A 24,993-nucleotide genomic window follows, 5' to 3' on the forward strand; every position below is an offset into this window, starting at 1 on the left:
CACAAATCTCATATATGAAGAGGAGAGCAGCAATCCAGAGGCCTAACGAAAATTTACAAAATTAATTGAAGACTTTATTAAGTCAATAAATGTTGTAATGTTTATAATTACAACAATTTGTTTTAGAAAAAAGGCATTTCCAATGCCACCTCTCCTCTCCCAGTTATCTTTATTTTTCTTCTTTGTTGCTTGTCCACCAACAGCAGAGCAAAAAAAGCATTTTAGGATTAAAAGGAGTCTCCATGAAGTAGATTACTTTGCAGGTAATCATACTGAGGCTTTACAAAAATAAATACACATTGTATTGATGCTACAGATGCAGCGGCCGTTATCCGAACATTTACCTCGGTACATTTTGCGTTGTGCCGCGTGTAGGTTGAGATATATTCACTAGTTTTGCCGGGACAGACATAATGGCCCGCCGGAGTAACACAGCAGGGGTCCCTGCTGTGTGAGTCCTACCGGGGTCTGCCTTTCTGTAATAGACGCGCAGTAAGAGAGAGGCTGAATCAGTCACTCTAACTGTGTGCCTCTCACAGGCGATCGCGGGGTTTTTATTTAATTTTAAATAATTACAGTAATGTAGCAGGGTCGTCTACGGAGCTGAACCGCATTAATTTCAAGTCCGGGGACCCCCTACTTCCCGAGATACAGGCCCCGTTATGGGGTGCCGGTATCTCCTATGCATGGAAATGTCCTGCGTCACGTGATCAGGATGACGGGGAGATCTCGACATTCATTTTGAGATTTGTTTGAATAACGGCCGCTGCATCTGTAGGGCTTCTGAGATATCCTCACAATAAAAAAAAAACAAAACATCCAGAATAATAAAAAGCAGGAATAACCAATAAAGTTGGGATGTACCTTAGACATGAGCAAAACGGTCAAAATCTGGTTTTGCGGAGTTGCCCGAGCTTTCAATTCAAAATCTGGTTTTGCGGAGTTGCCCGAGCTTTCCATTCAAAATCTGTTTTGCAGTGTATTGTTCCAGTTTCAGTTCGTGAAGATCAAAAACCACCATTGGATACAATCCGCTGGTAGATTTTAAGAATCCAATCCACTGATTCAGCAATCAGCGTGTGTAAATCCACGGATTGGAAAAAATCCACCACCGATTTGCGTAATGCACGGATTGGATTGTCTGATGAAAAATAAATGTAAAAAAAAAAAAAAAAGAAGAATCGAAAAAGACAGATTGACATTTTTGCGATTGATTTGCGGAAATCTGCGGACCAAAGGAACCAGCCGATCTCTAATGCACATACCCGGGACTCATATAGGTAAGTAGCACTAGTGCCTCCTGTGGAGAGCCAGGGAACTTCAATGTACAGTAATCTCGTCACTTTGGCGTCTAGGTGTTTATCCTGTGTCGCATGCCAGTCAGTTAAATATATATTGTAAACACCTTTAAAAAAAAGGAATCGCACTGAACTACAAAAAAATAAATTGTGTTCAGCAAACTAGTTACCAAAAGAAAATCATTTTTATTCCTACTCAACTCGTGCTCCATGACAAAATGCCCGTGGGCATGAAACTCTTAGAAGAGTTTATATAAATACATTCTATTTGCCAACTGTTCTCCTGAATAAAACCATTTTTTGTAGTGCATTGCAATTATAGCAGGGACCCCTGGTGCCCCGTGTTCCCTTACCTCCTGGCGCGGAGACAGGGACAGGTGCGGGGGTATAGGGAGCGGCGAACGGCTCGCCGGAGAGTTCGGCGGCTCCCTCCGCAGGGCACCGCCATATTGGAAATATCACGCATGCGCAGAGGCACAGTAATAGCGGCGGCCATTACACAGAACTCCGCATGGGGAACTACAAGCCCCATAATGCATAGGGGCGAGGACCACGTGGCACAGATCAGCCAATAGGGCTGCAGCTTTGCCTGGGAATATAGATACAATTTGCGTGCTGCAGCCACGTTAGGGATGTTATATACAGTATGCGGCCGTGCGTGCCTATGCGAACGCGTGTGCCGCATGCTTTTTGTGTATATACTGTGCGCGACTGTGTGTGTGTGTGTATGTGTATATGTTTATATATTGTGCGCGACTGTGTATGTGTATATACTGTGCGCGACTGTGTGTGTATGTGTGTGTGTGTGTATGTGTATATGTGTGTATATACTGTGCGCGACTGTGTGTGTGTGTGTGTGTGTGTGTGTGTGTGTGTGTGTGTGTGTGTGTTTTAAAATAAATAAAACCTGCAATAATTTTTTAATACGATGTACAGACATACACAGACAGACAGACAGACAGACACACACACACACACACACACACACACACACACACCACACATATATTCTTACATTTTCAGTGGCGGTAGCAGCGCGATTTTTCTTTTTTTCTTCTTTCCCCGTCGGCCAGTTCTACTCTTCTTGCCGTGCGCGTGGCGCCATTATAGAAAGGCTAGTCAGCCAACTAAAATTTCGCGCGCGCACACGTTACTATATAACAGCCCTTAGTCGGTGCTGGGACAGGATAGGGGTAAGAGGTATGTGCAGGGGTCTGTGACTCCTGCTCTAGGCCAGACATTCCCCTAGGCCCCAGCTAGCCCCCGACTCCTATACCAAGATTGTGGCTGCTACAGGGACGGGCCCTTAGGTAGGGACACTGCCCCATTAGCTGCTTGAGTTTAGGGACACAGCTGCAATGCTGCGCAACTCTGAGGATTGTGATCACTCTGCAAGGGAAAAAAGACTATCCATACGTGGGACACTCCAGCTGGATACCACCTACGCGGAGGCAGGGGACATCGCTGGATCGGCGGATCCCATTGGTCTCCCAGTCGGCACGCCCGGGTGCTGGAGAACCCGGCAGGTACCTACATCACTAAGTGCACCAACCAAGTAACACACACCATAGTGGCAGCGCTGACCACATATAGGGGTGGGGGTTAGACTCTTGTGGTCACCAGGGTGGTTGGGTCCCCCGTCAGGTATTGTGGACACGGTGTGGGGTTAACACGGTGGTGGGAAAAGGCCGTGCGAGGCTGTATGGTTAGCTGTAACCAGTAGTATTATTGTTATCATTGTTTGTCATTGCATATATGCCCAACAGTAAAGTGCTATTGTTTTATTGCATCAGTGTGTGTTGTACATATATGGTCCTGCACGGGGATATCCCGCATAGTTGGGATCCCACGTAGGTGGAGGCGCCGTCACATATCGAATCAGGTACACCCCAGGCTCCCAGCGGCGGAGGTTCAGGTCTCCTGCGAGCCACAGGTAACGCACACACACCGTAGACGCCTTATCTCCCAGGGGGTGGGGGAAAGTGCGCTACACAATCTTTTTTTCACATATTTTAAAGTTCTAGGATTAGAAACATGCTTAACATTTCATTTGGAGTTCCCCAACATAGTGAGTGGCTATGGCCACAACAAGATGGCAGATTGCTCCTGGAATATTTCCAAGATGCTAGATTGCAACAGACTACTTCAAAGCTGCAGACCATGCAATAATATCCTACTTGTGTTTAAAAAAAAAAAAAAAAAATCAGGTCTGTAAGTATGAAAAAATATTTGTATTTTTTTTTTATACAACTCTGAATGACATTTTTCATGTAATATAGTATTATAGGAGAACGGATGGATCGGCTGCTTAACTAATTAATTACATTATCATTGTATGGATTGTATTGACGCACATATCAAGAGAAAAAATTGAATCAATTTAAAAAAAAAAAAAAAAAACACACAACAGCAGCTTGGACTGTTGCTTTAATGACCGTTTGTATTCCAACAAGACTGAAACAGCAAAAAAGGCCAGCAGCCATATTGTACTGTACATTAAAAAATGCTAAAGGAATGATACATAAACCAAGCAATACATATACACCACGAGTCTAGAAAAGAAAAATTCTCATTCATAGCTCATAACCCTGCCTCTTTGGCTTTATCATAGTCACAACTCATATCACAAATCAGTTATTTTCACGATATTCTCAGCTTTGTAGTTATAGAACAGTAAGCTCTGTCAGCCCAGAACATGCTTCTGATAAGTGGGTCAGTGCTAGATTGTTATGGTTTCTAAGCAAGAAAACATTGGTGAACCTTAATTTACAAACATCTTATCCATTATGTCAACTGTACAATCCCAGTGTTTAATCCTTTCATTGTCAGAGAGTCCCATAAAGTATTGTGTTGCAATGCATGGCATACCCTGCTGGCAGCGAGAGGGTTAACTGACACTACACACAAACAAAGTACAAGATTAAAGGACCCAATTGAGTGACACTTGAGGGTTCTTGGCCAGTTAGCATATTACATTAATAAATACAACAACTCCCATTAAATATGTGGCCCCTTGAGCTGTATGAGGACCTGAGAAGTTGTTTACTTGGCTTGTGCCGTAGCAAACTATGTGTAATATGATGCAAGCACTGGAGCCACTTTCATGAGCTGAGGTGTCCAGCCTAATCACCAAACATTAGCAAAGTCACTGAACCATATAAGATTATTTAAGGATTGCATGCTTTCATAATAATACTATTGCATTGGACAGTGAATTTGTTAACAAGAAGTATATCAGGTGACATCAATAGTCTAACAGCAACTGTAATCCAATGTAATTACACACACCCTCTTAGAAGAGTCATACCACTGTAACCGTCCTCTTTGTAGAATAAAAAGGCTGTTCCTGCTAATCTAACATCAGGGTGTTAAGCGAATCAACATGCATAGCTCCTACTTAACGTCTCATCTGATATTGGCAGCAAATCTTCAGGTGACAAGAAATCTATTTGAAGTCTTGAGATTCTGATTTAAAAAATATATATTAGATTTATCAACCGACAGGTGCCCCACTGAAATAAATCACATTTTTACTTTTGACCAATCTTGTGCTGTTTTAAGCCCCTTTTAGTTTGCCCCCAGGAAACTGATAAACAGACCCCAAAATGTGCACACTCAAGAGTCAAAGTATAACGCTCTGGTTTGGAAAAACGGAGCTGAAAGCATAGAGTACAGAAGTCATAAGCTGTAAGCCAGGGGAAAGAATCAAAACACTATACATACACGTGTCGGGGGCACCAGCCCCTTTGTCAGGTGCCAGGATAGTGCGATCACGGCACTAGCAACTTCACTCTACCTGACGACAAGGCTATGTCCCCTGAAACGTTGTGCACGTTCAAAATGTAAATGTATTGGGATGAAATAGGTAATTCCACAGTAAATAATTTCATACAAACGCAGTGTGAGCTCCACTTGCATGTGCGTGTGTGTGTGTGTACATAGCTTGTATACAGAAAGAAAGAATTCCTATATATAAAAGCACTCTCCCTCCACTAATTTAAATTACATTTTAATTATTATGAACAGAGAGAAACAAAGAAAATGTAAAACCTAATTGACGCTGAATGGTAGATACATATCCACTCTAGCTACGCGATCAACTTTATAATTGTAGCCATGTGTAAAATTGGTGTTACATATCTCTCTCATTCTGTGCAGTAATCCCTGGTAAGAGGGCAGGGTTGCCAGAAGTCATCATGGAGGTTTGCCCTCAACCCCTGTGATGTGTAACCTGTAGCAAAGAAAGTGACAGCATGCTCTGTGTCCACTGTTAGTGACTCAGAGGTGGGTCTTTCTGGAACCTATATATTATTACGCAACACTTCCTAAAGTTAGCAGTTGATTCAGAGTTCTAGCCTGTCTGCAGTGCTCAAGGAGTTCAAGTGTGAGTTGCAGAGAGTGACAAGCAGACCCCACTGTGTCCAGGGCTCTGGCACAGCTTGTAGTCTCCCTAAGGGGAGAGGTGGCAGAAATATATCTGGCTGATTAAAGAGTCAGGAGGGACCTTCCTAATGAAGTGCAGCTACAAGATGTGCGGCTAAGTACCAGCCGCTATGATGGGCAGTCTGCCATGCCTGATTCAAATAAAGATGCCCTTGTTCAAGAGACCCTTCTTGCCCGAGACTGGAGTTATTCAGCAAGAAGATGCACCCAGGAGTTCTCTTCCAGAAACTCCTCCCTGCTATCGTGGGGATCTGGAAGGTATGGAGGCGCTGTACCAACTATGAGTAGAACTCAGCACTACCTCATACGCCTGTCATGGTGAAATCCCCACTACCAACGAGCGGGAGACTCAGGAGTCCTGTGAGCCAGCAGGTGCACCACACTACACTGAGATGTAACTGGGGGCAGATTATGCACATAGGGGCCAATATGAGATTGGGGGGGGGGGGGGGGGCCTCGAACCGTTACATAATATACTGAATTCCTGATAAGTGTTGTACCAATGATTCTTGTAGATAACGCTTTGGCAGCAAAGCTTAAATAATCCATATAATAGACATCACACATTCAATTTGAGGTGATATCTGTTTTGCATATGCAGGTACTTGTAGGTAACCCACTTAACTGCATGGAAGTCATTAGATATCCAAAAAATTCCTAATTATTGCAGTCAATGCCTTAGGTGTTGATAACACACTATTACAGTATATGGTACAGTACAACCTGTATTCCATGCCAAATGAATATGATAATATATAGTTGAGCATAAGGATACACAAACAATTTGATTAGTGTACACAGAATAACCAGAGTAATTGTGACCTCAGAGTGAAATATGTAATGCACAAGGTTCCTAAATCCAAATGGTATATATAATCCCCTTAGGATAAAAGTGTATGCGCTAATTAACACACACACACACACACACCATTGATATCTCCGAAGTCTAAATCCGCACATGCCTCTTAAAGGGGGGGGGGGGAGGAGGATACTATCACCTATAGTAGTGAAAAAAATCCACTAAGCCGGCATCGGTGCATACACTCCCTGATCTGAGTGCATGGGCTAACCGCCCGTCACATAAATGGATGTCACGCTTACAGGCACAAACCCCGGGGCACTAACCTAGAGCTGGCTGATGCTAGTGGATGCCTCCTAGGGCCCACAACTTAGTTTAACTAGCTACAATAATTGCCAAAGTGATTGCTGAGAACATCTGTGTGGAACTAGCAGAGACCGTAGCCTAAGGCTGCGCTTAAAGTGCCGGCGACAGCTAGTCAAAACAAATGCATTGCCGCCATCGCGTGTGCTTATAGTAAGCGCGATGTGACGACGGAGCGACAGCTTGGTCGCGATCACTGGAAGTCATCTCAATTTGATTTTTCCAGCAACCGCAGCCTCACGTCACACTCACCGGCACTATAAGTGTAGCCTTACGTTGCAGTCGCGCCTATGATGTCACTGTAACTGCGTCATTGAAATCCGACGAGCGTTTCGTTCCATTGGGAACTTCTTCGGGGTGGGCGGTGCCAGCAAGCCTTCTCTGCTCTTATATCCTGATCGTTGTCATAGACGACCTGTTAACCAATCAGGATTCACCAAAACCGATCTTTGCATTCATGTTAGGAATCGAGAGGCTGCTATGCAGAATAAAAACACTTTTAAAAATACAGAAACGCTTTCACATAGTGATAATTCATAGATAGTCAATGATAAATGATTTGCCTTGATATTGTATACTTCACAAATTTGTGTCAGAGCATTCTCAAAAAACTCTTGTTAGACAGCTCTTGTTGAAAATCTATACAGGATAGTTTTAATGGTTGGTGTCAGACTAACTAGAGACTCAAGTTATTTACACTGATGGTAATCTGAGACCCCCCATATTCCCATTTGTTTATGCTCATCCATAGTTGCACTGTGGAGAGAATGAAATGAAAAATTCTCTATGCATATAAGTGTAGCCCCGGTCTCTTTCTGGTCCCAGAGACCCCCCTCCTTGCATGCCAAGCGGTCGCGGGTGCCGCCGGATGCAGCGACGGACCCGCCGGCACGACGAGAAGGTGGGGGCCGGAGCAGGGAGCGCTCCGAGGCTCTGCGGCACACCCGGCTAGCGGGGGCCGCCATTACAGTTGCGCACGCATGCGCCGTGATCGCGCATGCGTGGGAGAAGCTAGGCAGTTGCGGAGCCCTTTAGGGAGTCGTACATGCGCATGAGAATCACGCATGCGGCCCCAAGGCAAAAGCAGCCTCTGCGGGACTACAGTTCCCATGAGGCTTAAGGCCAAGCACCCCAGGTGTCCCCAAGTGGCCAATGAGAGGCCAGGATTCCCTAGAGCAGGGATAGATACTTTTCTCGGGCTTAGGGCAACGTCAGTTGGAGCTGGGAGCAGGAAGGGGGAGGCAGGGTGTAGGGAGCAAGTGGCTCCTACACCAGGTAAGGTAATCCCCAGGTCCCAGGCAGGCCCCAAATCGGGTAGTGGGTAGGTGCTGAGGGAAGGCCCCTAAGGTAGGGACCCTGCCGTTAGGTGCGTGTGTGGTGTGGAGTCTTGTCAGTGTCACGGCTGTCAGTGCTGTGAGCGCTGACAAGAAGGGCTAGTGTGAGTGCAGTGCAGTTGCTGCAGGTACCAGGTTGAGTGCAGTGCGGTTGCTGCAGGTATTAGGTTGTGTGCAGTGCAGCTGTCACAGGTTAAGCAGAGAAGCTAGTGAGAGGGGATCCGGGAGGTGAAGGGAGAGGTAGTGTGGGTGCAGGGGGTCAGTGACCCGCCTGCATAGGACAGTTCTACCCGTAGGCCCCTAGGAGTATCCCTGAAGTCACCGTAGGTTGCAGTGCTGCAGGGAAGCCCTATAGTGATAGGAACATCACCCCTTACTGAGTACCAGTTAGGGACAAAGACAAGAGTTGCGGTTGTGGCGCGTCGTTTGGGACCAGACGGCTGGACATTGAGACCCAGGAGGCAGGCCGCTGATTCGTCTGACCCTTTGCAAAGTTGTTACCGGTCACCGCCATGACCGGAAGGTATTATTTACATCAAGTGCACCAACACCGGTCAACAGGCGCTGATCCCGCCTTAGGCGTAACTCTTTGGGGACACTAGTGAGTGGCCAAAGGACTGAGCCTATACCAATATAGTACTATACATGGACACGGTGTGTGGGGCACGCGGTGAAGGGACGGAGACGTTACTCCTATGAGAGTGGCCGAGCCACTAAGGTTATATTGCATTATAGTATAAGGTATATGTCATGTGTTATTACCACGGTTCATTATAAAGTGATAAGGTATGGTTGCGTTACAGTAAAATCAGTTGCATTCATATGTGTGTTGTTGTATTTCTTGCCATGGGGAATCTCACATCACGGGGATCCTGGGTAAGTGGTGGCGCTGCGCGATAAGTGTTACCCCAGGCTCCCAGCTAGCGGAGGCTCAGATCTCCTGGAGCCACAGGTGCGTGCAGTTACCCGTAGTCCCTTTGGGAGCGTCAGAAAAAGGGCTACATAAGGATCATAAATCACCATGTTACTTACATTGTATACAGAGATGATTATTATGTACTTTAGACATGATCACCGTAATGATATGTTATTATTAAATGTTTTATTACAGATCTCAAACATGCATTGATATCTGATAAGACATCTTCTGAGGTATATGTTGGAGTTTTAACCTATATTGAAAATGAAAGCAATGAACTCTAAATGACGGTTTCAGGTCAATTGATGCTCATAAAAAAGCCGTATAACAAAAACCCTCACTGAGTCCATGCAGTGATTGTGTTCCCAAAATATAGATCCATCTTGCTTCGGATTTAAGTAGCACATTATCTAAATCTCCACCTAAGGTGACATGATCAAAGCCCTGAAAAGATATAAAAGGAAGTGTATGTACTTTAGTGACATGCCTTGCCACAGGCGTGTGTGTACTTTCTGTTTTTCACATTTGTATGGCCAATCTCTTCGCCAGCTGCATGCTCCTTATATGGAGAGGCGCGGCGATTATAGATTTGTGTGTGTACACATACATTTAAAACACATTCTGCTAAAAGGTGATAACGACAGAAGTATTTCAAAGTTACAAGATCTACTCAGGTGACCTGGTCAGGGACGTAAAGATGAACGTAGTTCCTCAGAACAAACATCTTTGCCTTATATGTGAGATTTGTTTTACGATGTGATACCTTTCAATGGTCAAATTAAAATTGTCCACATGAAAACATCATCACTCATGTTATAACCGTTTCCATGACATGAATACAGTGAGCTTTTGAAATCTCTGTATTGTCTATTACAGGGGTGCGAGATTTTTCTGAGGGGGGCGCATCGGTTGCAGAGGCCCTGCGCTCTTCCCCAAGGCATTTAAATTAAATGCCGGGGGATCGCGTGAGGCCTCTGCAACTTCCCTTACCTTGATTGAGACGACTGGTGTGACGCGTCGCCACGGTGTCAAATGACATCACAGTGTCACATGACCCAGCAGCGTCATTTAACGCTGGATATAAGGTGAGGAAGGGGGGGGAGGGCGCAGGACAAAAAGTTAGCACCCCCTGCTCTGTTAGGCCTATATCTATAGAGAATTCTCATGATGCCCCATTAAATATATCAACTTAAAACGAGACAATACTTCCCTAGGACTAATAGTCACGTGATCCTCGTCCTTATATTTGTGGAAGCAACTTATAATTCTATTAGCACATCCTAAGAGGTCTGAATGACTTGCAGTTATCCAGAAAAGGTAAAAAAATTAAACAACCATTTGTTACAACTTTTTGACAAATAGTGCCATTATCAGTCTTTAGATGTTGGTCATGACAAACACTACACTGATCAGTCATGTAGACACTAGGGCAGTGCTTTTCAACCAGTGTTCCACAGGCATCCCTAAAAAGTTTCTGTGGCATTTTGAGGTCATTTGAAAATCATACCGAATATAGAATTAACAATGCATCTGATCTCAGAAGCGCTATTAGAGAGGGTTGGGGTTCCTTACAATATATCTGATCTCAGGTGCGCTATTAGAGAGGGTTGGGGTTCCTTACAATATATCTGGTCTCAGACACGCTATTAGAGAGGGTTGGGGTTCCTTACAATGCATCTGATCTCAGATATGCTATTAGAGTTGGGGTTCTGAAGAATTTCACAATATAATTATAGGTTTCCTTAAACAAAATCAAGGTTGGAAACCACTGAACTAGAACATCTTCCTGTCACAGAGGTTAACACCTGAGGGGCAGCTCCTGGGCGCCTGCATGACGCGCTCACAGTATCACTAGCCTGACAGATGATCCCTGTTACCTTGAGCAGCAGCTGCTGCAGTCGGTGTAGGATGATGAGCGGGTGTCTGCAGACTGCTTGTCCCATCCACCACCTCCCTCCTCATCCTCCATCTCCTCCGCCTGGGGAGTCGTGTCCCTTCTGACATCCATGTCCTGACACTGGACTGGAGTAGGGACTATATATATATACACATATATAACACACACACACACCTCTACCTCATATTACACAACTGTACAGCAACACACTAGGAGAGAGGGGACAGGAGCTGACACTTGTCATGTGAACATAACACAGTTGCACACCTGCTTGTGTCCCTGCTACATAATAACACACATACACACACTAACAACAGAAGAAAAGAAAATAACACAACATGTAAAACACACTATGAGACACAGTAAAAGAGATACACACTAGCACAGAACCGTGCAGACCCAGCAGTTACTAGCACAATGACACACACTCAGTCACTCTTGCCAACTCTCCAGGCAGGAGCAGCGACTTCGCCTGATCAAATCCCAGGCAGTTGTAGCAACAGACACAGGTACAGTACGTTCATTGACCTGCCTCTTTCTGAGTTTGGTCCAACTTGATTGGTTGAAGGACATCATATGATCTTTGCATCGCAGGGGCTTCTTGGGAGTTGTAGTTCTGCTTCTGATACAACGTTATGCACAGGGCTGCTAAGCTGGACCACCACTCCCAGGGTGCTCTGTGTGCACCGGTTTAAAAGTGACAGAGAGACAGCAAGGGAGAGATGGCAGAGAGGTTGAAAGAAAATGAAAAAAAAATAAAAAAAGGTAGAAATGAGAAAGGAAGGTAGAAAAAGAGGGGATGGGAGGAAATAAAGAAAACAGGAAGGAGAACACAAAAGAGAATAAAAGAAAAGAAAGACATGAGAGGAAAAGAGAGGGCATGACAAATAAAATACAAGAGAAATGAGGGAGGGAGATAAGGAGCAGTAACAGAAATGAAAGGAAAACGTGAAAGACCTGTGAAGCAATATAGGAATGATGGCAGAAAAAAAGGCTACAGGGAGAGAAAGAAAGAGAGAAAGAAAGAGGTAAACAGACCAAAACATAACGAAAAAAAAAAAAGAGGGAGCCAAACAAAATATGATAAATGGTAAGACACGCTACATTCGTTACATACAGTACAGGGCTTTGCAGTTCCTGAAGCTCTTTTCATAGACCACGTGGTAACTTTGATTGCATTATTGTGAAACGTGTGTACAGTATATGTTTTATAAAAGAATTAGAACGTAATAATTATTATTTACAAAAATAATAGGATAGCTTTGACACGATGTTGAAATTCAAATAAATGTGTATATTTTGTAGGAAAAAAAGCACTGGTTGTGTATATACAGTATAAAGGGACAGAGCGGGCTCCATAGTGTAAATGGTATAAGGTTTTATTAAACGTGGTAAAATCAGGTCCCTTACAACAATTCTCTAGGACTTGCACAATGGACATAAGTAAGCAGCCTCCTGTCTTGCGTCTGCCGGTATGGGGCTCGGTTCTTGTGACTAGAAGTAACACGATCAGCTGCGTCTCGCAGCCGGGTTCCATCCGATGGTGTGCGTCCACACAACGGTCCCACGGTACAGCGGCACACAAACTTTAGTTCCGCAGCCCCTTTCCGTGATAGCAGATGAACCAATAGAATAGGTGCCTGGTACAGCCAAAAGAGCGTTAATCTCCCTTACGCGTTTTGTCGCTAGGGTAATGGCGACTTCATCACCCTCACCTTGGCCTAACTCTAACGCTACCAAATGTACCGCATAACCCAGTGGGTAAGAAAACACAAGTTGAACACTGTAGGCAGTAAAAAAAAAAGACTTGCTAAAATCACCAAACTCTGTTTTCTTTCAAATAAAGTGAAACTGACAGACAGTCAGATTGTATTTTGTTCTAAATGTAAACTGGATTGTAATTGATGTGGTGGTCAAGAGCAGCACAGATTTTTATTTAAAAAAAGCCTCCTTTGCTACCAACTTTGTCCTGAAATCCCTCTCCTGGCTTCCGATCAAATCCCGCATCTCACACTCAATTCTCCTCCTCACTTTTAAAGCTTTACACTCTTCTGCTCCTCCTTACATCTCAGCCCTAATTTCTCGTTATGCACCATCCAGACTCTTGCGTTCCTCTCAAGGATGTCTTCTCGCTACCCCCTTTGTATCTAAAGCCCTCTCCCGCCTTAAACCTTTCTCACTTACTGCCCCACACCTCTGGAATGCCCTTCCCCTCAATACCCGACTAGCACCCTCTCTATCCACCTTTAAGACCCACCTTAAGACACACTTGCTTAAAGAAGCATATGAATAGCACTGTGGATTATACTGGACACATGATACATATAGCTTGGCCCCCTGCAGACACACTTACCTGAATTCCCTCCTACTGTCTCTGTACGTTCTCCCTACCTACCAATTAGACTGTAAGCTCCTCGGAGCAGGGACTCCTTTTCCTTAATGTTACTTTTATGTCTGATGCACTTATTCCCATGACCTGTTATTTATATTATCTATTATTTATTTGATTACCACGTGTATTACTACTGTGAAGCGCTATGTACATTAATGGCGCTATATAAATAAAGACATACAATACAATAGTGTCTATTATGATTGTTTTTGTAAAGCGGCAATATGTTCGGCAGCACGATACAGTGGGGTTACAGAGAGATGTACATTGCATACCAAACAAGCACAGATAGAAAAGGTCATGAGCTCTATACCCGTACTTTGATCATATCTCTATCTACCTTTCCCTTTTATTTTGGTTAGGTCTCAAAATACATTAATGGTTTCAATATTCAGCTTGTTCTATCTTCACTTCTGTTCTCCTCTCTCCCACACCACCTGAGTCTATATATACGCCAAATCGCCCATTCATGCCATTTTCAAACTAAAATCCCTATTGAAGTCTATGGAGATTTGTAGCCTGGAGGGGGGGGGGGGGGGGGAGAGGAATGGGGGGAAAGAGGAGGAGGAAGGGGAAGAGAGAAGGAAGGGGGGAAGAGAGGAGGAAGTGGGGAAGAGAGGAGGAAGGGGGAGGAGAGAAGGAAGGGGGGAAGAGATGAGGAAGAGGGTGACTAGAGAAGGAGGAAGAGGGGGACTAGAGAAGGAGGAAGAAAGAGGGAAGAGATGAGAAAGGGGGTAAGAGTCGAGGATGGGGAGAGGAGGTAGCGGGAGAAGAGGAAGATGGAAAGAGGAGAAAGGGGAGAGGAAGGAGGGAGGGAATAAAGGAGGACAATAGGAGGAAGGGGGGAGGAAGAGGGGAATAAAGGAGGAAAAGAGGGGAAGAGAGGAGGAAGGGGAAGATAAGAGGAAGGGCGGAAGAGAGGAGGAAGGGAGAAGAGAGGAGGAAGGTGAGGACAAAAAGGGGGGAGAGAGGAGGAAGGGTGGAATATAGGAGAAAGGGGGAAGAGAGTAGGAAGGGGGAAGAGAAGAGGGAGGAGGAAGGGTGGAATATAGGAGAAAGGGGGAAGAGAGTAGGAAGGGGGAAGAGAAGAGGAAGGGAGAAGAGAGGAGGAAGATGGGAAGAGAGGAGGAAGGTGAGGATAAAGGGGGGGAGGGAAGAGAGGAGGAGGGGTAAGAGAGGAGGAAGGGTGGAATATAGGGGATAGAGAGGAGAATTGGGGAGGAGAGAAAAGGAAGGGGATGAGAGGGGGAATAGAGGAGAAGAGATGAGGAAGGTGGGAAGAGAGGGAATGGAGGAGGAGGAGAAAGAAAGCGGGAATAGAGGAGGAAGAAAGGGAGTAAGAGGAGGGAGGGGGAGGAGGTAGAGGGGAGAAGAGAAGGGGGAAGGGGGGGAAGAGAGGAGGAAGGGGGAGAGTAGGAAGAGAGGAGGATGAGGAAGGGGTAAGAGAGAAGGAAGGGGGAGAGGAATAAGGGGAAGGGAGAGAGGCGGAAAGGGGGGGGAGAGAGGTAAGGGAGAGAGGAGGGGGACAAGAGAGGGGAGAGAGGAGGAGCGGAAGAGAGGAGTTGAGAAGAGAGGAGGAAGGGGGTGAAGGGGTGGAGGAGGAGAGAAAGGAGAAAAGGGGCAAGTGAAGAAGGGGGAAGAGAGCAGGGGGGAGAGAGTAGAAGGCGGGGGGAAGAGAGGAGGTAGGAAGGGGAAGAGAGTAGGAGAAGGATGGGGGGAAGAGATGAGGAAGTGGAGAAGAGACGAGGAAGGGGAAGAGAGAGGAGGAAGTTGGGGAAGAGACAAGGAAGGGGGAAGAGAGAAGGAGAAGGAAGGGGGGAAGAGAGTAGGAAGGGGGAGGAGAGTAGGAAGAGGGGGAGAGAGGAGGAAGGGAGGAGCGAGGGGAGAGGGGAGGAAGAGAGGGATGGGGGAAGAAGGGAGGGAAGAGAGGAGGGGCAGAAGAGAGGGGGTATGGGGGAAGAAGGGAGAAAAGAGGAACGGCGGAAGAGAGGAGGAAGGGGGAGAGAGGAGTCGCGGAAGAGAGGAGGAGGGAGAGAGGAAGAGGGGGAAGGAGCGGAGGAAGGATGGGAAGAGATGAGGGGGGAAGGAGGAGTAAGGGAAAGAGAAGCGTAAGCGGAGGAGGGGGAAAGAGAAGAGTAAGGGGGAACAGGAGGAAGGGGGGGAAGGAGAGGAGGAAGGATGGGAAGAGATGAGGGGGGAAGGAGAGTGGAGATGGGGGAGAGAGGAGGAGGGGAGATGTGGGAAGAGGAGGAGAGGGGGGAGAGAGGAATATCAAAGTGCTTATGAAACAGTTAACATACAGTTTACAGTAGTCCCTATACTGCTACCAAAAAACAAAGTCTTCCGGCGGCAAAAGTGCCCCAAGTCTTTGACATTGCTCCAGATGTTTCAAATCAAAAGGTCCCAAGGGATATAATTAGTTTTTTTGTTTTGATAAATACGGCACAGTTTTGGTTTTGCTCAAGTTTTGTCAATGATTTTGTAGCTTTGAGACTTTTTAGTAGATAACTCCCATGATTTTTGAAGATCTAAATCGGCCCTTATTCTGTAACATACGATAATGCCAATCCACCACTATCACACGGAAATCACTATTGATTTGAATGGGACTCTGTGTGATTGCACTGAATCAGCACTATCACACTCGACAGAATAAAGGCCTACATCTATATATGCCAAAGTGGCCAATAATCTCCCATTGAAGGAATTTCATCTGAAAACGAATCGATCAGCCACTTCAGCGGATATAGAATTAAGCTCCAAAATGTGGGAAGAACTTTTAAAGGGCTATTCCCACACACCAGCAGAAAAGTTATTTTAACACGTCAATATAATTGCCTTTTTTTTTACACAGATTCAATGATCTATATAGTAACATTTTCACTTATCTTTTTCCTGTGTAAAAATTGATACATTTCTATTTTCTTCTGGTCAGTTTAATTCTAGGATTATCTAATAATTTGTTTTATTTCCCCTAATCTCTTAAATCAAAAGGAAACTAATTTAAGATGCTATCATTAGCCAAACAACAATTTATTTAATAACAACAACTTTCTTTTATACAGTATAGTGCTTTTCTCTCAATTACAGTATAGCACACATTATGCAGCACATAAGATTGTTACAGTCCCTGCCCCATGGAGCTTACAATCTATGTTTTTGGTGCCCGAGGCACAGGGAGATAAAGTGACTTGCCCAAGGTCACAAGGAGCTGACACCGGGAATTGCTCCAGTTTCCCCTGATTTAAAAAAAAAAAAAACTCAGTGTCATTGTTTACAGTCAGTATCTTTACTCACTGAGCTGCTCCTTCTCAAAGGGCAACAAATCTAGATAAACAATGTACCTGTCTATAAAACAGTTTACAAACAGTCTTATCACTAAAAAGGTGAAGCAAGGATCAGAAAAATGCACCATAGCATTTGGTTATTATGAAGACATTAAAAGGTTATTTTAATATATTTAAAAACATGTAAAAAAAACTGTTAATTAAACTTAAAGTAAAACGAGCATAGCTAGTGAAAAATCATTTAACATTTTTTTTAAAGAGTATTACATTACAATCCCTTTTGAGAAAGGTTATTTTTTGGGGGGGGGGGGGGGGATGTTGCAGTACCCCAAACTTTGGATCTTGCATGTTCCTGTTTTAAATCATTTGCTTTCTCCTATACCAGCAACCCTGATACAAGCTAACCTCAATATCTCATCCAAACCAAGGTGTGTGTGTGTGTGTGTGTGTGTGTGTGTGTGTGTGTGTGTGTGTGTTGTTTTTTTTTTTTTGCAAATAGCAAACAGGTCACTCTTGACACGGTTAGTCTTTTGTATCCTTTTCTGTGTCCAAAAAAATAAACCGTGTATTAGCGGCTGTACAGTAAGTTCTTTTAACGCCCCCCTCTCCAAAATATTTCAATACCATCAGTCAATCAAAAGGGCACGAACTTGCAAAAATACCCATGTCGATCACAAAGCATTTTGCTTCCACTAATTTATCAAAAGAAGGTTTCCCGACCAACTCTAGTCAATCAAGAATCAGATCTCAACCAATCACCTGCTAATAGGGAAAAGCAGTGATGTGAAGTTCATAAAGAAAGCCTTAACAAAAATCCTTGTACCTGTAAGCATGAAAGCAACATTTTACTCTATTGACCATGTTTAAACCAACAGGAAATCCAGTGTTCCTTATATAAAAAAAAAGGTATATTGCCCTCAACCAAGGGGTTAAGAAGCATGGACAATGAGCCAGGCTGTGACACTGTGATGGTTGATTTAAAAGCACATACTGTACAGGGGGTGAGTCCATGAGCAGCATCAGCCATTTGAGGTTTTTATATCACCCATCAGTATCTCCAAATGTGACATGGATGCATGTTTTTCTCCATGGGTGAGTACAAGAGCTGCTAATGTAGGAGTTATTTAGATTATTATTTTTTAAGTCGCTAAAACATCTTTCACTTAGAAAAAAATCAGATATGCCCTATCCCTATGGGGTTCAGGCAACCCAAAGTATCCGTGTCTCATTGAGATCGTTTAAAATCAGCAACCAAGAAGAACTTGGAAATTCTCTCTACAAACCATGAAAGAAACATTAAAGGTCTCCCAGTCTAATGTGACCAAAGTTTGAAAATACAGACATTTGGGCTTTATCATGAATCATACTGTATCACAAGCTAAGAAACAGCAATATCCTCTGGTAAGCGTTCTGCCAAGAATTGTAATCTAATGATCAACTCAGGGGGACTGGGTCATGGGTAGCAAGCCAATAAATACCTATTCAGTTTGTAGCACATGTGCTGGAGACCTATAATATTCTTGTAACTTAGTAAATATATTTTCTTGACTGTAAAATATCAAAGGCAAGTACAACAGTACAAAAAGAAAGGATGCAAATCAGCAGTCAATCCCTACCACAGTCAAATAAATTATGGAAAGGACAAACAAAAATCATGATAACAAGTAGCTACTAGAAAACATAGTGGTACAAGCATCACTGCAGACATTTCCCTTCGTCTCCGCTGACTTACCTTCCAATGACAGAGACAGGGGTCCCTGCATGTGTCACATGACAGGCGAGGAAGGCAGCCCCCCCTCCCCCACTAACCTGTGCAACAGGATGCTCTGCACCGAGTCCAAGTCCTCCAAGTTCTTGGTGACAGCTCTTGGGATAATGTGACTCCCAACTTTAAACATTATCCCCTGCAGGCATTAGCCTGTTTCATAGCAAGGTGGTAGCAAAGGTGGACTTAGTCAGCAGTCACCACACATAACACCCAGGTGTCCACCCGGTTTGTGCCTCCATGCTCTCATCCAGGGAATCTTGGTGGATGGAAGGAAATCATGGTACCATTCTGAGAAACGCTGAAATGATATGAAGGTGACTTGTGGGAGGTCTTCAATGTCTTCTGGGCTTTACTCATCCCCTTGTAATGCCGTCCCCTCTCTGTCCCATCTTTCAGTCCAGCTTCACCAGAGAGTGAGTGGCTGCAGTGAGGCAGAGGTCCCCTGGCCCCTTCTCCTTGAGGGATTCTGTTTGAAGTGCTAGCTGCACCAGGAGAGCGGTGAAACTCTGCCATATCCCTCTCTCCTGTCTCCCAGCTACTTCTGATCCTGCTACAACTTCAGCCCTCCCACTCTTCATTCATCCCACAGACGTCAGGCACCAGAAAAGTAGCACTATGAACACACACTGCTGAAACCAGCAGGGAATGAAACACCAGAGCAGAAGGTCCCGGGGACTAACCATGGAGATGCAACCAGCAGGATATTAACTGCTCTTATTAGAAAGTGATTGTGAGTGGATGTAAAAGCTGTGGATGGTATTACCTTCTTGCAAATATATTTTATGTAGATATGTAAATAGTTTTACAGTAAAAGTATGTAACAGTGAATGAAATTAAATATTATAGTAAGACTTTAACTATAATATGTAATTACATTCACTATTACATGTGCAATAAAACAGCAGGGTATACATGATACATGTATTGTCAAATTAATGTCAGTCCATAAGCCAAACCCCAACAGGTCAGGTTTTCAGGATATCCCTGCTTCAGCACAGGTGGCTCAATCAATGGCTCAGTCAAAGACAGCCACCTGTGCGGAGGCAGGGATATCCTTCCTAGAGACACCGTATAGGTGCACGCGCGCACATGCGGAAGTCCCCGGCGCCGATATCGGAAGAATCTGCGGCTGACGGAGGTCTTGAGGCACTGCAAGGAGAGACTATCGGGCACCGCCAGTTTGGGGTGTTATTCTGTCCTGCGAGCTTTCAGTGTGCCTTAACACACCCAGTTTGGAGTGTTATTCTGTCCTGCGAGCTTTCAGTGTGCCTTAACACACCCAGTTTGGAGTGTTATTCTGTCCTGCGAGCTTTCAGTGTGCCTTAACACACCCAGTTTGGAGTGTTATTCTGTCCTGCGAGCTTTCAGTGTGCCTTAACACACCCAGTTTGGGGTGTTATTCTGTCCTGCGAGCTTTCAGTGTGCCTTAACACACCCAGTTTGGAGTGTTATTCTGTCCTGCGAGCTTTCAGTGTGCCTTAACACACCCAGTTTGGAGTGTTATTCTGTCCTGCGAGCTTTCAGTGTGCCTTAACACACCCAGTTTGGGGTGTTATTCTGTCCTGCGAGCTTTCAGTGTGCCTTAACACACCCAGTTTGGGGTGTTATTCTGTCCTGCGAGCTTTCAGTGTGCCTTAACACACCCAGTTTGGAGTGTTATTCTGTCCTGCGAGCTTTCAGTGTGCCTTAACACACCCAGTTTGGAGTGTTATTCTGTCCTGCGAGCTTTCAGTGTGCCTTAACACACCCAGTTTGGAGTGTTATTCTGTCCTGCGAGCTTTCAGTGTGCCTTAACACACCCAGTTTGGAGTGTTATTCTGTCCTGCGAGCTTTCAGTGTGCCTTAACACACCCAGTTTGGAGTGTTATTCTGTCCTGCGAGCTTTCAGTGTGCCTTAACACACAAGACTGGGAACGTGAATTTGTTACCTACAGTATGTTTTTTTTTTTTCACTTTGAGAATTTCTAGTGGTGTTTCCAGTCATCCATTGGACATCCCTCAGTGAGTGTAACATTTATTTTACCATACCTTTTTGACACTATTTTTAAGGACTGTATATATTACTGTTCTTTAAACACTTTATTTCACCATTCATCGATTTGCGCTTTGTTCACTCTTATCACACGGTTCTAGAGACAGTTATTCATTAGCAGCACTGAGGAGAATTCACATATTACTGATTTTATTTGCGCTTCAATTTGTGTTCACCAGGGATATCCTTAACACATGACCTGTTGGGGGAAGTCTTGAGGACTGGAGTTGAGAAACCTGCATAATTGGATTGCATCTATGATAAGGTCCAGTGATGTGTTTTTGTGGCTCAGGTGTTTAAGAAAGGATGTTACCGTTTTCTGAACAGTTTCAGTATTGCTTTGCATCCTGTACATGAAGAGTTCTTGTCTTATCTACTGTTCTGCCATGTGCATGGCTCCTGTGTGATATATCCTTCTTAATGTGAATCATGGGCGGCTTTAACATTGGAGATCTGGCTCATACTGAGAATCATGGTAATGTGTCGCCACTAACCTCCACCCCTCCCCAGGTTTTAAGCCCGCCCCTCCCCACTTCCCTAGTTTGCAAGTTCCTCATTCTGCTGGATATAGACCCACTGTGGTCTTTCTCCCTCCTAATAGAGGTAAATGAGAATTTTAATCCTAATAGAGGTATATTAGTATTTTATCTGGTAGTGTTAGGACTTGCGAACAGGTGTCTGCCTTGACGTGGCTCGCATGCTTACAACGCTTTGGCCAAAGGGTTAAACTAAATGACCCTACTTCAAGAGAATATATAAGTATTTTACTGTGTGTTTCTGTCATGTTGGATGTAGCATTGGGCTTCTCTGTCGTCTGTTGTATACATTTGCCACGCTCAATAGCACTCCATTTTGACACATATACATATATATATATATTTTGTGGGTGCTCAGGGGTTCCCAAAAAGAGCTTACTGGGGTTCTGTGTTTTGTTAGTCTGGGTTTTCAGCCTGCAACGCCTTCTTGACTTCTAAGCTTTTGCGTTTCAATATACCATATAATCCTGAGTAAAATCTCAAATATTTTCATTGGAATGTGACCTTTAACCTTTGCAAACTACATGGGCTTAACATCTAATTGTTAAATGTGTTAATTTTCTCAGGGTACATTCTGCTGACAAAAGTAATAGGTTAGGTGGAAAGCCTTTATTATTCACTCCCTGGGTGTATTTGTCAGCCTATTTCTGCTTAGGTCACCCTCAGACTATTCCCATGTTTGCCCCCTGCTGCAGCATTCTTGTTTAGGCCCTTCCTGTATAAGATACCTCTGAAGTATTATTGCTAAGTAGAGATGTGCCAAATCTTCTATGAAGTTTGTAAGTTGCAAGTCTCCCAATATACCACTTAAATTGTAAGCTCTTCGTGTACTGTTGACGCTATATATATAAAATGATACATACATACAACCTTGTTGATTGTGAATACAAAATAATATACACATATGTAACGGGTATTCCACCCCACCCAATCGCATATATAGTGTGGGTGCGTAGAACATATATTGTTACTAGGTGTGGAGCGTATACCTGTCAGGCTCACAGGAGGCAGAGCCTCCGCTAGTGAGAGCCTGGGGTGAATCCTCTGGAACGTTTCTTTGTTTCAGCGCCTCCACCTATGTAGGATTCTATGAGTATGTAGAATAACCCTAACATAGGAACCACCTGCAAATAATCAGTACACCATATGTATGATAACCAATACCTGTTTACTTGTGCTCACATGAACCATATAACATCAACATACAGTAATAACGGGTGTCCCTCTCTAGAGGGGACACAGACTCTTGCGTCTCGCAGGACGCTTCCCCCTACACCGGGTGATCCCACCCCGTGTCCAATGACCCCACACAATATGTCCCGCACTCTTTAGGTGAGATGATATGTGTTACTGCGCAGCCACCGGTACCAAGTGAGTATAATGTATGATTGTTGGTGCACTTGAAGATTGATACCTGCCCGGGGCTCCCACCCCGGGTTCCGCAGACTACGTCAGGGATTCCGCCCGATCCGACGTCGTCCTCCACACCGCGTTGGGTGAATTCCAGCGTGGATAATATCACCTTTGTCTCAGGGTCTTTGATGGCGTTCTAAGCCCAGAACCCACCTCGCAGGGCTGCACGGCTTCAGCGCTGTGTCCCTGACTATCCAAATAGCTAATGGGGCAGTGTCCCTTTCTAGGGCATGTCCCTATAGCACCACAAGCTAAACAGTGTCTCAGGACCTAACTGGGACCTAGGGGGCTGCTGGCCTAATGCAGTGGGTCACTCACCCCTGCACTCACCTCCTTCCCCTAACGTGTCCTGGTCCTCACTGACTGCGTAGCTGCAAACCCGCGAAAATGTATCTATCTCCCTCCTGGGGAGATACTGTAGCCCTATTGGCTCCCTGGAGTCATGTGGCTCTGCCCCTGTGCACCCTGGGGGCTGCTACTCTCGGGAGCTATTCTCTCTTGCGGGGGCCTCGCACGCATGTCTTTTGCGCATGCGCCAACCTAGCAATTGCGGCTCCCTGCTTCCCGAGCCGCCGGGACCCTCGCGATGCGACCGCGGCCTTAGCAAAGGCCCGATCGCGTCCCCGGCAACTGGCCCGCCCACGTCCCCGGCAACCGGCCTGCTCGCGTCCCTAGCAACCGGCCGCAACTCACAGGTAACGCGCACCTGCCCCCTCACTCCCTCGCGCGCGGCGGCTGTGCGTTCTGGAAGGAGGGGGGTCATCTAGAACAAGGAGGGGACCTGGCTACATCCTCCCCCTGGTGAAAAACCCCAACGACCTCACTTGGGATACATAACTCAACCCGTACAGAAATTATATAATAAAAATGCAGTAGATCATATAACTTAGCACATGCACAACTCTAAACAATATTGCACAACTCCGTGAGCATCACAATCACAGATTGGATTTTGCTCCGAGACCACTGCTGAGCCTCATAATGGGGTGCCCCAATTTGATCATAGGTTACCCGATTTGGAGGGTACCTGACTCTTTGGTTCCTACGGAGCTGTTCTTCAGCAACTCCCTCTGGGGAGTAATAAGTGCAGTCCTGAGGCTCAGCCTCTTCCCTTGAGGGGAGAAATGTCTCTGAACAGTCTCTGTTAGGCACAAAGCACGGGCTCTGTGGATCCAAAGGCTGGCCTGTTGGTGCCACCTTAGTAGGCATTGGCCTACGGGGCCCCTTACCCGTAGCTCCTCCGGGAGATGCCCCTTCTGTGGAATAGTCCCTTTGAGAGGGTCCCTCCATAGGGTCTTCAGGAGTTTCAGAGGGGGTCTCGTTATTTACAGTCTCTTGACCCACCTCTGATAGATCGGACTCACCGTTGAGCGGCATGGCCTGTATTTCTTCTTCTTCGTCTGCCACTTGGGGAATGGGGAGAAGGTGATTACGATGCCAAACCTTTACCCGGCAGTCTGTGTCTTTGATGCGATAGACCGGGAGGCCAGGCATCTGTGACTCTACCTCATATACGCCATCTCTCCACCGGTCCGCCAGTTTATGTTTTCCGGGGACTCCCAGATTACGAAGCAACACAGCATCCCCAGGACGTAACTCTCGATACTTGACCTTATTGTCATATCGTCTCTTATTGCCAGCATTCAGTTTAGCTGTAGACTTCTCAGCCTGTTGGTAAGCTTGCTGCAGACTGTCCTTTAGCCTTTGCACATACTTGAAATGGGTAGCATTGAGTATCCCATCCGTTGATACTCGAAGACGCACATCTACTGGGAGTCTTGCCTCCCGCCCAAACATGAGAAAGTATGGGGAGAATCCAGTGGACTCATGGCGAGTACAGTTGTACGCGTGTACCAAAGCTTCTACATGACGACTCCATTCTGTTTTCTGCGCACCCTTCAGGGTTCCAAGCATGTCCAACAGGGTCCTGTTGAATCATTCAGGCAAAGCATCTCCTTCGGGGTGGTACGGAGTCGTCCGGGATTTGGCGATGTTCAACATTTTAAGTAATTCTCGGATCAGAGTACTCTCAAAATCCCGCCCTTGGTCGGAGTGAAGTCGGTTTGGGAGACCGTAACGAACGAAGAACTTCTCCCATAGAATTTTTGCGACTGTGATGGCCTTCTGGTCTTTTGTGGGGAAGGCCTGCGCATATCGGGTGTAATGGTCCGTGATGACCAGCACGTTACAGATTCCTCGGCTATCAGGTTCAATACACAGAAAGTCCATACACACCAGGTCCATTGGACCAGAACTCTTGAGATGGGCCATGGGAGCTGCTCTGGTAGGCAAAGTCTTGCGTTGAACGCACCGGGAACAGCGGCGGCAGTGTTGCTCTACCGCTTCCCGCATCTTGGGCCAGAAGAACCGGTCTCGGACTAGCCCAAAAGTCTTCTCTACACCGAGGTGTCCGTGTTCATCATGTAGAGACTTCAACACCATATATCTCAAGTTCTGGGGTAGAACCAGTTGTCGCCTATCAGGGTGGTTATGATATTGGACTACCCTATAG

General features: G+C 45.4%; 1 protein-coding gene across 3 annotated transcripts in view; it reads right to left on the reverse strand.

The window, feature by feature from the left end:
- The window catches only part of INTU (inturned planar cell polarity protein), a 123,572-nt gene extending 104,553 nt beyond the window's left edge, over window positions 1–19,019 (reverse strand). For 2 of the 3 annotated variants that reach the window (XM_075615573.1, XM_075615553.1), the window contains exon 1: window positions 11,034–11,588. In XM_075615573.1, coding sequence (XP_075471688.1) covers window positions 11,034–11,164 — 131 coding nt within the window. In that variant the 5' untranslated portion in view covers window positions 11,165–11,588. Of the gene's footprint in view, window positions 1–11,033; window positions 11,589–18,541 lie in introns of those variants that run through there. The other variant, XM_075615563.1, reaches the window with a different exon arrangement.
- Between the last annotated feature and the right edge of the window lie 5,974 nt (window positions 19,020–24,993).

Source organism: Ascaphus truei, chromosome 1 (assembly GCF_040206685.1).
Source record: "Ascaphus truei isolate aAscTru1 chromosome 1, aAscTru1.hap1, whole genome shotgun sequence".
Taxonomy (NCBI): Eukaryota; Metazoa; Chordata; class Amphibia; order Anura; family Ascaphidae; genus Ascaphus; species Ascaphus truei.